Source organism: Schistocerca piceifrons, chromosome X (assembly GCF_021461385.2).
Source record: "Schistocerca piceifrons isolate TAMUIC-IGC-003096 chromosome X, iqSchPice1.1, whole genome shotgun sequence".
Taxonomy (NCBI): domain Eukaryota; kingdom Metazoa; phylum Arthropoda; class Insecta; order Orthoptera; family Acrididae; genus Schistocerca; species Schistocerca piceifrons.
Genome location: NC_060149.1, coordinates 152,501,121 through 152,518,382, shown reverse-complemented (window position 1 = coordinate 152,518,382; position 17,262 = coordinate 152,501,121). Strand labels below are relative to the sequence as shown.

At 39.2% G+C, this 17,262-nt stretch overlaps 1 protein-coding gene across 1 annotated transcript; it reads left to right on the top strand.

Moving 5' to 3' along the window:
• Positions 1-214: 214 nt before the first annotated feature.
• Positions 215-1,343, top strand: LOC124722231 (craniofacial development protein 2-like). Its single transcript, XM_047247423.1, is given in 2 exon segments — positions 215-340; positions 534-1,343. Coding segments are annotated over 2 exon segments (936 nt in total).
• Positions 1,344-17,262: the final 15,919 nt, after the last annotated feature.

Here is a 17,262-nt window from a genome sequence, read left to right as displayed (position 1 = left end):
ACAGGAAAGGGTAATGCAGCCCTCATTATGCCTACAACTGGTCACTGAAAATTAAAATACCATTAACTGTAAAGAATGCTAGCTGCATATACTTCCAATTGAATAAAAACACAATTATGCTAGGCTAAAAATTTACAGTGATGTATTAGAATAATTAGGGCCCAGGAAATGTCCTAGGTGGGTCTCTGCAGACACCATGAGACTCTGGCATAAAATGAGGGTGATACGCAATTACAAGAACTCAGCAAAAGAGTTCTCACAGCCTCTGTCACCTCAATTCTCCAACTTCCTACCTACACGTGGTGCCCCTGTTAAGCCGAGCAACTCAGCGGAAGGTTGGGTAACCAACCCAATCGGGAAACTGAGTTGGTGAGCAAATAGGAGTTGGAGGACAGTGGTAGGCAACAGGAAACCACCACTGAACTATCCCAAGAAAACCCCATGGCTCCGCTCAGCTCAAAATGTTCGAGAGTTTCCCAATCGGATCTCCAGGGGGAACCAGGTTGAGAGGAGCTTCACGAAGAGTAAGATAGTGCAAAGAGAAGCACTGCATAGGAACATGGAATGTAAGATCCATGTACCAAGGAAAACTAGACATAGTGAAAAGAGAAATGGAGAAAATTAACATCGACATATCGGGAATAAGTGAAATGAGGTGGACTGGCATGGGAGAATTTGCTTCGGATGACCATATGGTGTATTATTCTGGGCACGATAACAACAGAAGTAATGGAGTAGCCTTCACTGTTAGTGGTAAAGTGAGAAAAGCTGTAATGAGATGCAAATATAAACATGATAGAATGATGTCCATCAGATGTCAAGGTCAGCCCCTCAACATCACAGTAATTCAAGTTTATGCGCCAACAGCCGATGCTGAAAAGGAAATTGTTGACCAGTTCTATGGAGATTTACAAGAATTACTACTGTCAACACCAAAAAAGGATATCGTCTTCATAGTTGGAGATTGGAATGCAAAAGTGAGAAATCAAGCTGTAGAAGGTATAACAGAGAAATATGGTCTCGGTACAACAAATGAAGCAGGACAGAGACTCCTAGAATTCTGCCAAGAAAATTCATTGATAATTACTAATACACTGTATCGACTACCAAAACGACGCCTATATACCTAGACGTCGCCAGATGGTTAACACCGCAACCAAATTCATTACATACTTTGTAATCAGAGGTGGAAGAGCGCGGTTCAGTCAGCTACAACAAGACCTGGGGCTGACTGCGGATCAGATCATGAGCTCCTGATTGCAAAATTTCGGCCGAAACTTCAGAATGTAGCAAAAAGTATCCCAACTTGCAGATACGACCTTAATTCTATACCCTCCGACTAAACTGTAGAGGTGCAATACAGATTTAATGTATTAGAGCTGGAGGACAAAAGCTACAAGAGATGTGGACAGAAGTAGCTAATACTGTCAAGGAGACCGCAGAGAAACACATTCCCAAGAAAAGGAACAGCAGGAAGGCTAGATGGCTATCAGTTGAGGCATTGCAAGTTGCAGAAGAACGAAGGAAAGCAAAAATCAAGGGAGATAGATCAGCTATGTTTGAATTAAATAAATATTTTCAGAAATTAGATAGAAGAGATAAAAATATATTCCTTAACGAACAGTGCAAGGAAGTTGAAGATAGTAACGGAATGGAGAAGACAAGAGATCTTTATAAGAAAATTAGAGAAATTAAAGGAAAATTCCAGGCAAAGATTGGAATGATAAAAGATAGAAACGGAAAAGATCTGAGTGAAGCAGAGGATGTTAAGGAAAGATGGGCAGAATATGTAGAAGAACTATATAAGAAAGAACTGCATAATGACAGGGCCCCTAATGTTAATATAGAACTAGAGTCAGATATTTTGGAGAGCGAAATCCAGTGGGCCCTTGAAAATATGGCTGATAACAAAACTAGTGGACATGATGAAATACCAGCAGAATCGTTTAAAGTCACTGGAAAGGATGCAGTAAAAGTGCTGCACTCAATATGTCAAAAAATATAAATCACGCAGCAGTGGCCACAAGACTGGAAAAGATCAGTATTCATCCCCATTCCAAAGAATAGAAGTTCTAATGAATGCTCAGATTACTGAACATTCGCACTTATCTCACACGCTAGCAAAGTCATGTTGAAAATCTTGCAAAATAGACTTCGCCAATGTCCAGATCGAGAGCTACCAGAAGAACAAGCTGGATTTAGGAAAGGAAGAGGAACTAGAGATCAAATTGCTAACATTCGGTGGATTATGGAAAAAGCAAGAGAATTCCTGAGAGATGTATACCTCTGCTTTATTGACTGCACCAAAGCCTTTGACTGTGTCGATCACAACAAATTATGGAATGTACTGAAAAATATTGGTGTACCAGATCACCTCATTCATCTGATATGGAGTTTATACCTTGACCAAGAAGCCATGGTGAGAACTATGTATAGAACAACGAAATGGGTAAAGATTCAGAAAAGGGTGTGGGAAGACTGCATACTGTCACCATACCTATTCAATCTGTATGCTAGAAAGAAGGTGAAAGACGAAAGTGAAAAGGCTGGTCTTAGGCTGAATGTGAAGAAAATGAAAATTATGGCAACTACACCTACCAATTCGTGGGATATAGCAGGAGAGCCCATGGAGGTAGTGACCACATTCAGTTATCTCGGTTCCCAGATCTCTGCTGATGGCGACTGCAGCCATGAAATCCGGAGACGCCTGTTGCTCGGTAGACAGGAGATGTCAAACCTTGACAAGGTTATAAGGTCCAGAGACATAACACTAGCAACAAAGATCCGTATTGTGAGGGCTATGGTCTTTCCACTTGTGATGTATGGATGTGAGACCTGGATCATTAGAAAGGCTGAACGGCGAAGAATTGACTCCTTCGAATTGTGGTGTTGGAGGAAACATCTTAGAGTTCCATGGACTGCAAAGAGAACCAACAGATCAATATTGGAGCCAATAAAACCAGATTTCTCCCTGGAAGGTCTAATGTTAAAACAAAAGCTGACCTACTTTGGACACACAATGCGAAGGCATACCTCGCTGGAAAAAATATTAATGCTGTGGAAGATTGAAGGAACTAGAAGAAGAGGACGTCAGTGGATGAGATGGATCGATGGCATCACAGAAGCAATGTGTTCCAACCTGGAAGGTCTACGAGAGAAAGTGCAAGACAGGAAATAGTGGCGTGATTTGGTTCATGGGGTCACGAAGAGTTGGAACCGACTAAACAAATAGAGAGAGAGAGGTTAGAATATGTAACAGATATCAAATTTTTAGGGTTGAATGAAGACAGCCAGTTGAAATGGACAGAAACTGTAAATGTTTTGGCAAAGAGACACCCACGGCATGTTATGTTTTGCGAATCATTGCACCAGTGCACAGTATTTAATACCTCAGAGTGACCCATTTTGGATATACATTCATTTCTCAGTTATGGAGTCATGCTTTGGGGAACATATCATTGTCTTATAGGTACAGCAAGGTCTGTATGGGTGATAATAAATAGTACTAGTAGGGACCCATTCTGACTGTCCCATGTGAATACGTCTTCCATACTATTATTTACAGAAGAAAAATCTTCATCTGTACACTACAAGCAGTTCACTACATGACCATGAAAGTAGAACCAGTTGTTACTAAATAGGAAAAACTAGTCAAAACGCAGAATAATATGCTTGATACTGGGTTGCTGACAAAGGCGATCAAATCTAAAAAAAAAAAAAACAAAAAAAAAAAGACACTAAGCTAGCACGTGAATCAGCATCCAGTGTGTGAAGAAATTCTCTGTCAAGTACAATACAAAACTGTGAAAATTCTTGTGTGCAAATTTCGACAAAACAAGACACAGAGAACTCACTGTGTGGAAAATCTGTAAATAAATATCGTTGGAAAACAGTAACGTTCAAGATAAAGGACAAACGTGAAAGTGATTTAACAGAACAGGATGACAAAAATTAATTTCTTATCACTGATAACTCCATATCTAAAAAAAAGCAGTACTTCTGAACTGTTACAATGATGTTTGCCCTGGAATCTGATCTCAGCAAGTCAATAAACGTTTTAAAAATGTTATGAACACAAATCAGTCTCATACAAAAAAATAATAAGAACCATGAGTAAATTAATCAGTGGAATTTTACACAGAAGATTGGTGAGTAATACTTACATAAACAAAATAAACAGTGGCACTAGGGAACAGTGCGATGAACTTGGTGCAAATTCGTCGACCCAAACGAATTTCTAAGTGACAAATGCCTGCGAAGGGATGGCGTGCACTTAAATAAACTACACACAATCACTTTCAGTAAAATGATCATGCACACTTGTAAGATAATTAAAAATAAGGGAAACTAATACAACTTGTAGCCTAGCACAACATACAGGTAGTAACGTAACATGATGTAACATGTTAATTGTGGTAATGAAGATAGCCTTAACAAAAATTGCTTAGGGTAGTTAGAAACTGGGTTAGCCTAGCAGAACGTACAGGTAGTAACTTGACATGATGTAACACGTTAATTGTGATAATGAAGACAGCATTAACAAAAATTGCGTAGGGTAGTTAGAAACTGGGTAAGCCTATCAGAACACACGCGATTAACGTGTTACATCATGTTAAGTTACTATCTGTATGTTCTGCTAGGCTTACCCAGTTTCTAACTACCCTATGCAATTTCTGTTAATGCTATGTTAATTCAAATTCATCTACTTTACAGTTTTTAGGCGCTGTTGCCTTTATTGATGCTAAGGCATACTGATATTACAGATCATTCCTGTAAATAGCCACACATACGTCTATTAATTAACCAGATAAAGTTCGAGCAATGTATTCAAAATTGAGAAATAATTTAGCCGAATAATAGCTAGTCTTTCTTATGGGCTCCGAATGTGTTATAGGGGGTAACGATCTCTTCAGAAGTAAGTTCTTTTACATATTATGCCATTAAAGGTTTTAATAGTTATTATAATCCAATTCTTAATGTAAAGGTAGCTATTGTTATGTATCTATATTTCCACGTGTGCATGCACATGACCATCAGCGAAGATCAGTACATAGCTGTTCGCCGTGTTTAGTTCTGGCCCAGCTCTTGTGGCCTACCAACCTCGTCCGTGCAGTGGAGCCTGCTGTTTCTCGTCAGCCCATGTAAAGTAGACTTATGACTGGTTACTACAATGCAACAGTTTCATACCTGACATGGCCAAACTATGGCATGCAATAGAGTAGTGACACTGGCTTCTGAAGAAGGCCAAATTATTTTGGCTGAAACCTGGGTAAAGGTTGGATTCTATTTACAACTGAGGCTGATGTGTTACATGTTCAATTATCACAGGTGCTGACGAGCCTGCACAATGTTAAAAATTCGGAAACTGATACGGTCTGAAGAGAATGATAGTTCGAAAATATCTTCTGAAAATAAAATATGTGAATATAATTGTAATGATGAAGCACTTAAAATCATTCAAAAAGACAACATGAAAAAGAGAATAGAACATGCTAAATGTAGTAATCACAAAGTAACATTTGTTCTTCAGAATATTGAGTATCTAGCAAACGAAGTGCACCAGCTAGAGGTTGAGGTGGAGGATATAGACAGATCTGTTGTTTGTATCACGGAATGTTGGTGCAAAGAACCAGAAGTGAATCATATGGTCTTAAAGTCATACAATTTAGCATGTGCATACAGTACAACATCTACAAAGTCTGGAGATTGCTGTATTTATGTGAATCAAGGTTATCGATTGATTGTCAGAAGTGATCTATGTACAATCCGTCAATAGAAGCATTTTGAGTTGGCAGCAGTAAAATTAAGGGACCAATTTAAGTGTAGAAAATGAACTATTTTATGTTTATACAGGTCTCCTACTCTAGAGATCAATATTTTTCCGTGTAAACTAAATTAAGTTGTTGGTATGACATCCACTCATAAAGGCAACATCTTCTGATATATATATATATATATATATATATATATATATATATATATATATATATATATATAACTTACTCTTAAGCATAGCTCAAATATCCAATTTAGTGTCAATGGTTTACAGTGCAACAAAAACAACCGACCAGTTAGTGACAGATATTGATCAAGTGTTAATGGATTTGTACAAAGAAAACTGTAGTGTTACTGTAGTAGATCTACAGTTATCTGACCACTTCAGTCAACCAGTAAATATAACAGTGCAAAGAAAATGCACATGTACAAACGAATATTTTCTAAACAAGATGCATGATTTTGTAAAACAAATAACAAGTCAAACATGGGAAACAGTATACAGAGTAGTAGATGCAAATGAAAAACCCAAAATTTCATGACCCTGTTCAAATTAAAGTCTTAAGAAACTTTTTCCTAAAATGTCCATTATCAACAGTGAAAGAAAACAAATGGCTGGCAAAAGGCATCAAAAAATTATCCCAGACACTAAAATATTTCAGTTTCTTTAAAAGCAGTCACTGTAATCCATCTTTCTCACACTTTTATGAATAGTATATGCAAACATATAGGGAATGGCTGCTTGCAGTAAAAAGAGCTCATAATTACAAACTTATACTTTCTACAGAAGACAAAAACAAAGCTTTGTGGAAAACTATAAAGCAGGAAACAGTTACCAGAAAGATTAATGAATTAAACATAAAAATCAAAGACAAGAGATGCTAATAAAAGATCCAAAAGATTTGGCAAACTACATAAATGACTAATTTAGCAGTATATGACCAAAATCATAGGAGAAATTTCAAACAGCCCTATGTCTATCAACTATTTAAATTAATACAGCTTCTGCTCCAATGACCTGTTCAGTTTCTGGTCAGTGAAAGCCACTGAATCAGCAATGACATATCTTACAAAACATGTCCTAGAAGCATTCGATAAAGGCAACTATACAACAGGTATATTCCTTGATCTAAAGAAAGCATTCGACACAGCTGGCCACAAAATTCTGTTAATAAGTGAGATGAACTGGAAATAAAGTGGGTAGTGAAAAAGTGGTCCCAGTCATATATAGAAAATAGAGTACCGTTGACTGAAATTACATATATATCAAGAAACTCTAAATACGTTGAAAAACGTACTTATGATCCTAAATATATATAAATATAGGTGTAGTGCAGGGTAGTGTGCTAGGTCCCTGCTCCTAACTTACAGTAATGTTTTCCCACAGAGCATCAAACAATGCCAAACAACATTGTTTGAAGATAACTGTAACGTACTGATGACCAACATGTCACCAGAAGCTCTAAGAGAGAAAGCTGAAGAAACACTTCGCAGTATGCATACGTGGGCAGTAAACAGTAAAGCCACACTTAATATACTGAAAACAAGCACTATGAACTTCTACATAAACAAAAAGCAGATTACAATAATCTGAAAACAAATAATGAATTCGTACAATGTGTGGAAATCGCTAAATTTCTGGGAAAGTATGTTGACTGGCAAATAAAGTGTGAAGAACATATAAAAATACTTAATAGCAGAACATCTACAGATTACCATGCCCTTTTAATTCTTACAACAGGAGGCTATATTTCATGTATCAGATCAGTATATTTTGCTTATATTCATTCAATTATTAGTTATGGCATAATTTTTTGTGGAGAGAATAGGAAAAAATTCCAGCTACATTCAGATCATAGTAAAGAGCAGTATGTATAATGACCAAGAGTGGCAACACAGCTCACTGCTTCAAACTTTTTAAAATGCCAGAAATCATAACTGCCTCCTGTAAATATATTATTCAGAGTGTTATGTATGTAAGAAAAATTGCCTACTATGTTGAAAAATGTTTAGTCCAAGAATATGAAACTGTAAACAGCTATAATTTGTATCTGAGCAGGAAAAATAAAGTTAAAATTGAACAGTGCCATCAAATTAAATAATAAATTGACACAACATATAAATGACAGACACTATCGGATCTTTCAAGAAAAAAAAACAACTAAAAGATTATTTACAAAATGGAAGTATATATACAGTAATGGAATACCTGAATTAAAACAGCTTACCTATAATTACTAAGACTAAAACAGCAAATTCAATTAGATTAAAAGCAATATATTGTCAGCTGTTGTGTTGGAAATTAATTTTTCAGTTTTGAATGACAAAATCCATACAATGTAAATTGTTTCATGGATTAATAAAGAAATCAACCAGTCAATGAACTACATACCTTTAGCCAAAGGCTAAAAAGGATGTTACACAGCAAATTAATATTTCAAATAGCTATAGATAGCCACTTCATATTCGTGAATCTCTCATGTATTAAGCAACATTATAGGACATAATTACAAATATTTTAAGACTAATTATAATAACTGTAAAAATTGTTGTAATCTATATATACTTACTTAACAAGAAACATTGTTCCAACTATTGATGACACACAAGCCAATCATATTGTTCTGCAGATGACTAAATATGTCAGTCAGTCAATCATTTCAGACATGAAGACAATAGAATGTCTTGAAATGTGGTGCTACAGGAGAATACTGAAGTTCAGTTGGGTAAATTGGTTAACTGATGAACATGTACTGAATTGAGATTGGGAGAAAGGAAATTTGTGACGCAATTTGATTAAATTTAGAGATCAGCTGATAAGCATCAAGGAATCATCAGTTTGGTAATGGAGGAAAGTGGAAGAGAGAATAAAAATTATGGAGGGAAACCAAATTTAGACTATAGTAAGTAGGTTGAAATGGATGTAAGATGAAGATATTGTGCAGAGTTGACGAGGTTTGCACAGGATTGAGTTGTGTGGTGAGCAGCATCACACTATTCTTTGGACTGAAGAGCACAATAACAATACAATATATGGAATGAAGTTCAGTATTGCTCTTATACAAACCAAAATAAATCATAATCAAAATATTCACGGGTGTACTGCCGGTCTACAGTGTCCAATGGGCACAATATTTCGGCGATCATACATGTCGCTATCATCAGCTGAACTGGCGGACTGAGCTCCTGTGAACGTGCCGGTACGGAGATCCATACGCTATGGCTGCTCAGGGGGAACTGGCTACGGTCTGCTTAATGACGATTCCTACCGGAAAATCAGCGTTGACCCTACAAAGAAGGTGGAGAACAAGACGAGGTCGCATCTCAAGGACGCAGATGTACCAGAGGGTGACGCTAAGAAATTGTTACCGCAAGGTCCGGTATCGCCTAGACTATATGGGCTCCCGAAGGTTCACAAAGATGGGGTACCATTATGCCCCATTGTCAGCAACATCAGGGCACCTACATATTTGTTGGCCAAATACCTGACGGGAATATTAAATCCTTATGTGGGTAAATGCCCTCATCACATTCGTAATTCCGTGGGTTTTGTTAAACACCTTGATAGCTTCAGGTTGGATGAGTCAGATATCATGGTGAGTTTTGACGTCGTTTCCTTGTTTATGAGGGTTCCCCTGCGAGAGTCACTAGAATTGATTAGTCAGAAGTTTGACGAGAAGACCACTGAACTTTTTAGGCGTGTCTTGACCTCCACGTATTTTCTTTTTAATGGAGAATACTACGAACAAACGGAAGGAGTCGCCATGGGTAGCCCTCTCTCACCGGTGGTAGCGAATTTGTACATGGAGAGCTTCGAGGAGGAAGCCCTGTCGTCATCCGAATGGAATCCTACTTGCTTTTTCCGTTACGTGGACGACACGTTCGTCATCTGGCCACATGGTATGGATAAACTCCTTGACTTCCTTACACATCTAAACTCCATACATCCCAACATCAAATTCACTATGGAGACTGAAACGGAGGGTAAATTACCTTTCCTTGACGTCTTGGTCAAGAGAAGGGCTGACGGCACCCTAGGTCATGGGGTTTATCGGAAGATAACGCACACTGATGTGTATTTGCACGCAGACAGCTGCCACCACCCTTCACAGAGGAATGGGGTACTTAAAACTCTAGTACATAGGGCGCGCACTATCTCTGACATAGAGTCTACCCCAGGAATTAGAACATCTGAGAACTGTATTTCGAAAAAATGGGTACTCAAAGTGGCAGATTCAACGTGCTCTCCGCCCAACCACTACGTCACAACCTGTGGAGATGGATGAAATCACGAGGGAGGGGGTAGGCACTGCGTTTATTCCATATACAGGCGCACTCTCAGGGAAAATCGCCCGCATTTTGAAGAAACACCGGGTCGGAACTGTGTTTTGTCCTCCGAATAAAACTCGTTCACTGGTGGGGAGCGCCAAAGATGACCTCGGTCTGAGGAAGGCCGGCGTGTACCAGATTCCGTGTCAATGGGGCACGTCGTATATTGGTCAGACGATGCGTACCGTTGAGGATCGATGCCGTGAACACCGGAGGCACACTCGACTGATGTATCCGAGCAAGTCGGCGGTCGCTGAACGTCGTTTGTCGGAAAATTACGCTATGGAATATGAACGCACAAGGATTCTGGTACAGACGTCGAGATACTGGGACAGCGTTGTTAGAGAGGCCATCGAAATTCGCACCAATGACGACCTCATAAACCGTGACTGTGGCTATAATCTTAGCAAGGCTCTGGAACCAGCGATTGGGTTAATCATGAGTAAATCGAGCAAACGTATAGTTGTGACGACCACGGCGGACAGAGCCATCACACCGACGTCATCTCAGACGCCGTCGCAATCTGTTCCATCGCGTGACCGTGGCGCGGGGCGCGGACGGCGGAGGGAGTGCACCGCGGGCGGAGGGTATTTAAATCGGCCGCCGCCGCGAACGAAGCCAGTTCCCCCTGAGCAGCCATAGCGTACGGATCTCTGTACCAGCACGTTCACAGGAGCTCAGTCCGTCAGTTCACCTGATGATGGCGATATGTATGATCGCCGAAATATTGTGCCCGTTGGACACTGTAGACCGGCAGTACACCCGTGGATATTTTGATTATCACATACGCCGGGAGAAACTCAAGAATCAGAAAATAAATCATAATTGGTAAGGACTAGAACTGCGTCATGTGCAGATTCCAACTGACTATTTAGTACATAATATAGCTTTTTACTTATCTTCTACCCTTTGTATGCCTTAGTGTCACAATATAGTGATGCTAGAATTTGCCATATTTGCTGAAAACTGGTTGGAACTCAATTCCATTGGTAATGTATAATGTACCACTAGAGGGATAGAAATGTAATTAATTATTGTGAGAAGCACACAGTTGAAATCATTTCACACAGTTCAGTGTAACAAATTCTCATCAACCTTCTCCTAATGTTTATGTGGCACCTTCATAGAGTTCTGTTAATATTACATTCTGATCACTGGTCACTAATTATGCATATGGATGCTGAAGGCTGATTAATAGAACATATGTCACACTTTGTGTGGTGTGAACACAACATTTATTTCTCTGCCTCTCATATTATAAGGTTCAGCTACTCTTGGGACAAGTAACTTATGAAACACAGTTCACTTATGAGGCACTTAACACCAGATCTACCCCTTTGCATGTCTGTTTTCCTTGTTGTTTCATTCCATCAGGGGGCAGGGAGGGGGAAAGAAAATATTGTTTTTCTTCAGCCATACTGTTTGTTTTAAAATTTGACATAATTAAAACGAAGAAAAAAGGTGAAAAACAAACGAGTAACATTATCAAAAACGGTGATCTGCATCTGGTGATGATGGTTTGCAATATGATTATTCTGGTGCTGATGCTTTGTGGGATGATGTTGATGTTAGTTAGTTAGATCGGTAGTTATGTGTTTCACAGCTCTGATTCATGATAAATGTTATGATGTGGAATGGGTTATGCTATATGTTGAGCGTTAACAGGTTTTTTTGCTATAAAAATGACTAACTTTTTGTATTCAAGAATTACTTTATTGTATAGAAGGAGTTTTTAAGGAGAAACATGATGAATCTACATTTGAAAACAGTTTGTCTATCTGTGAGACGTTTTATTTTCATTTGTAGATTGCCAAAGACTTTCACAGCTGCATATTTTACCCCCTTCTGTGCGAAAGTTAGATTTATTAAAGGATAGTGTAGATCTTTTCTTCTAATGCTATATTGTGAATATCTCTGTTACTCTCACATTTAGATGCATTGTTGGTAATTTCATTTGTGAGTAAATGGACTATGAGATTGTGGCTAATATTCTCAGTTGCTTGAAGGGATGTCCACAAGATGTACACATATCTAAATGTTTTGGCAGGTTTACTATATGGTTTTACCACTTTCAGTTTCCATCAGTATCCATGCCCAAGAATTTAGAATTTTCTACCCAATTTATTATTTCATATTGATATACTAGATTAATAGGAGGTGGTATGCTGTTAACTGTACAAAATTAGATGAGATGTATTTTTAAAGTTTAAAGTTGAACAATTTGTGCAAAACCAGTCAGTAACTTTGAAAAAAGCCTCATTTACCATCCGTTGATAGTGCTTTTCTCAGCTTCAGAACAATGAAACAGGCCTAACTCGGCCTTCTGATTCAAATAAAATGATGGATCACTGACATAAAGCAAGGTCAGTAGGGCATGGAAGATCGAACCCTGTGGGACTCTCATTGTAATTTACAGATGATTAGGCATCCCTCTTTGTATTCTCAAAAAGCCAAGAATAGCTTTCTGCATTCTGCCTCTTAGATAAAAGCTAAACCAGACATGAATTTAACTATCTATTCTGTTAAAACTTAACTGCTCTAGTAGGACGGTATGACTGACATAATCAGATACCTTTGATAAATCATATACACACCCAACTGGTGATATTTTATCATTTAAATATCCTTATTAAATATATAAATAGCTGACTCAGTGTAATGGCCATTTTGCAATCCAAATTTTTGTGAACTAATAAGTAAACCTATCCAAGGGGTACATTTCGATTTTGATTGGCTTTGAATGTTTTGTGATGTAGATCAAAATAAAGGACACATATATTTTGTACATGCTCATACAGCCATCAAAGGGGTTTAACACCCCCTCGAAAAAAAATTGAGTCTAATATTTCTGGTTGAAAACTGTTGAAACAGCAATGGATATAAAAAGTCTATGGTTTTTAATGCACTTTTCAGTGGTGCACCCAGCTTTGTTCCTCCTCAGGGGACACCACCTTGCAGTAGCACTGTCCATGCGGGCAAGGAGGTTTGCGTGCTCGGGATACTGAGGGCTATGCTGGTGGTAGCTTAGGTACCAGCAGGGTCACCCATGCCGGATTGGTAGAGGGGGAGGAGAGAGACGAAATGTGTCCCACAATGGCCCACTACTCCTTTTCATCTATCCCAAGCCTGTCCTTACCCTGTCGTTTTCCTGCCATCTCAAATCATAATAAAGGGTAGGGGGGCTCTTAGGCGTAGGGAAGCCAGCTGCCCTAGGGGAGTAAACCCTTAAAAGAAAATCAGGCAGGTCTGGAGGCTCTTAGGTGGGAGCCCTACCACCAGACTAGGGAACTGTGGACCAATCACCGGCGCTCCCAAAAACAAGTGATTAAAGAAACAACAGAAAAGAATAGCCAGATGGACTCAAATATGACGACCTTTGGCATGAAAAGGACAATAAAAATAGGTTTCTGGAATATTAGGACATTGAGAGAAGCCAGCAGACTGAAACAGGTTACAAAGGAGATGGCGAGTTACAGGTTGGACATTCTCGGACTTAGTGAGGTGAGATGGCTAGATTTTGGAGAAATCCAAACACAAGATGGATACACCTTTTTATACTCTGGACCCGCTGGAGAGGACGCAGAGTACAGAAATAGAGATTGACTTTTGTTAACCAAAGGAGCGAAAAAGAGCTTTATGGAATGGAAACCGGTTTCAGAAAGACTACTGACAGCATGTTTTAAGATAAAACATTCGAAATGTCACTGTCATCCAATGCTATGCCCCTACAGAAACCTCAGATACTCAACGGAAAAAAAGAGTTTAACCTCTCCTTAAGTGACACCATTAAAATTACCAGTAAGAGAGACATCTTGATTATTATGGGAGACCTAAATGCAAAAGTTGGAAAGAATAATGAAGGCCTAGAACATATAAAGAGAGTCCACGGTATTGGATAAATGAATGAAAATGGGGACATGTTTTCAAATTTCTGTGCCAGTCGTGATTTGGAGATTGGAGGTACATTATTCCCACACAAGAATTGCCATAAGGTTTCATGGGTATCCCCTGATCACAGAAAAGAAAACCAAACTGATCATATAGCGCTAAGCAAAAAATTTAGAAGGTCACTGATGAACGTGAGAAATAAATGTGCGCTGATGTTGCCAGTGATCACCACCTTATTGTTGCAAATTTTTGACTAAAAACATGGCTACAAATAGAAAGTTCTAAATGGAACGAAAAATATGATGTGGGAAAACTTAGAATAACAGCAAAACAAGAAGCTTTCTGTTTTGAGCTAAAGAACCGCTATGAGGCGCTCCAAGAACCCCAGGAAAATGATGAAAATAGTGTTTATGATACATGGACTCAGATTAAGGATGTCTACTGCAATGTGAGCAAACAGGTCCTTGGCTTTCAAAACCATTTGAAGAAAGAATGGATGCCTGAGCGTACATGGAATTTTATCAGCTGCAGGAAGGTTCAAATGGTTCTAAGCACTATGGGGCTTAACATCTGAGGTCATCAGTCCCCTAGACTTAGAACTACTTAAACCTAACTAACCTAAGGACATCACACACATCCATGCCCGAGGCAGGATTCGAACCTGCGACCGTAGCAGCAGCGCAGTTCCGGACTGGAGCCCCTACAACCGCTTGTCCACAGCGGCCGGCTCTGCAGGAAGGAGATTAACGCAAAATTAAATATGAGTAAAACAAGACAGCAGAAAACTCGAATGCAAGCTGAGTATGCAGCTACTGACTCTCAAATAAAGAGGAGTGTGAGGAATGATAAGAGAAAGTGGATGGATGAGCAAGCTCTGAGAGCAGAGACAGCTGCAGCAAGGGGTGATGCAAAAGAACTGTACTGCATCACTAAAATGTTGTCCAAAAAAGGTTTCAACAACAACATACCTGTGAAAAGCAAGGAGGATCGACTGTTGACGACAGAAGAAGACCACCTTAGAAGATGGAGAGAACATTTTTTTGAAGTCTTAAACAAAGAGCAACTTGAAGAGAGGGAGAGGCAATGGAATTTTCCAGATGCCAGTGACAGAATCAATGTAAACACACCAACTAAGACTGAAATTAAAAACGTTCTCAAACAGATAAAGAATGGGAAGGCTCCAGGAATGGATAATATTGAACCTGAGATGCTAAAAGCAGACACTGACACCAACGTAAATCTACTGCTTCCATTGTTTGAGAAGATATGGCCAGAAGAGAAAATACCAAATGATTGGAAAGAAGGGCTGATTATTAAGTTGCCAAAGAAAGAGAATACTACCAACTGTAATAACTGGAGAGGCATCACCCTCCTATCTGTACCAAGTAAAGTACTCTGTAGGTTGATGCTAAATCGTGTCAAAGACTCAGTTGAGGCGGCCGGCCGGAGTGGCCGAGCAGTTCGAGGCACTACAGACTGGAACCGCATGACCACTATGGTCGCAGGTTCGAATCCTGCCTCGGGCATGGATATGTGTGATGTCCTTTAGTTAGGTTTAAGTAGTTCTAAGTTCTAGGGGAATGATGACCTCAGAAGTTAAGTCCCATAGTGCTCAGAGCCATTTGAACCATTTTTGAACTCAGTTGAGCTGGGTTTAGAGAGCACAGAAGTTGTGTCGATCTCATCAACATACTGCATATAATACTTGAGCAGAGTGCAGAATAGCAGAACACACACTAATTTACATTTATTGATTTTGAAAAGGCATTTGATTCTCTTAATAGGAGAGTTATGTGGCATACCCTGGAAGAATATGGAATACCATCAAAGATAATAAATATTATTAAAGCCATGTATGATGGATATGAAGGTAGGGTGCTATACAATGGTAAACTTAATTAATTTATCCAATCAAATGCTGGGGTGAGGCAGGGATGTATTCTGTCATCTACCTTGTTCTTGTAGGTACTGAAAAGAGTTGTTGATGGTAGGAGAGGAGGTATTCAGTGAGGAATGCAAGACAGGCTTGAAGATCTTGACTTTGCTGACGATGTCTGTCTGCTCTCGCAAAGATTGCGTGACATCGAAGAAAAGCTGGAAAGGCTGAAAGAGGAAGCAGAAATTGCAGGACTTAAAATAAATGTTCAGAAAACTAAGGAAATGAGAATTCGATCTGGAAAACAAGTGAAGCTAACAGTGCATGGAAAGGAACTGGAACAAGTAGACTCCTCTGTATGTTTAGGAAGTACCGTCTGTAAAGATGGAGGGGGCAAGGAGGATGTAAAGAGTCGGATACGGAAGGCAAATCGAGCCTTTGTACAACTGCATCCTGTCTGGCGTAATAAGAACATCTCGAGACGAACCAAGCTGCGCTTGTTCAATGGCAACGTAAAGTCAGTCCTCCTGTATAGTTGCGAAACATGGAAGGTAACAAACATGATTATAAACCAGCTGCAAATCTTCATAAGCTGGTGTCTTCCGCAAATTATAAATGTGAGGTGACCAGATGTTATATCAAATGACGAACTGTGGGAGATGACAAACCAGCGACCAATCCGTGAACAAATAAAGGAAACAAAATGGAAAATGGAAGTGGATTGGTCACACAATACGCAAACAACAAGGAGCTGTTGAAAAGGCGGAACTGGATTGGTACCCGCAAGGAACACGTAGACGTGGCCGCCAGAAAATGACATGGAAAAGAACGGTGGAAGAAGAAGCTCTGAAAGCTGGTAAAACATGGAGTGAAGTGAAATGTTTGGCTGCCAACAGAACCAGATGGAAGGTCTTTACTGCTGCCCTATGATCCAACAGGAACAACAGGAAATAAGTCAAAGTCAAGCCACCAACCTTTTGTTGAAAATGTCATTTCCTTTCAAAATCCCCTAGCCGCACTATTTTCTTTTTCATTTCATCATTTGACTAATAACAAAACGTGTAGCATTGTTAATACCAAAACCAATCACATATGATGAACTGGTATTCCAAAGACTCATCTGTCAGAAATAAGCTAGAAATGTCGCTCTACTGCTGTACGTGCGCTCACGTGGTGAAGTTGTGCTGCAGTGTCACACATTCATTGATTGGCCGCCAAAGTGTTCAGTTTGGCATTTTCTGTCGATACCTGTATGAATATCAATGTGTGACCAATTAGCATAACTCGTTCATGATGCATCGTTTTATTTTTAATTTTTGGAGTGCATTAAACTCGATTTTTTCATGAAGGTGTTTCATCTTCTTAACAGCCATATGGGCATGTACAAAAAATGT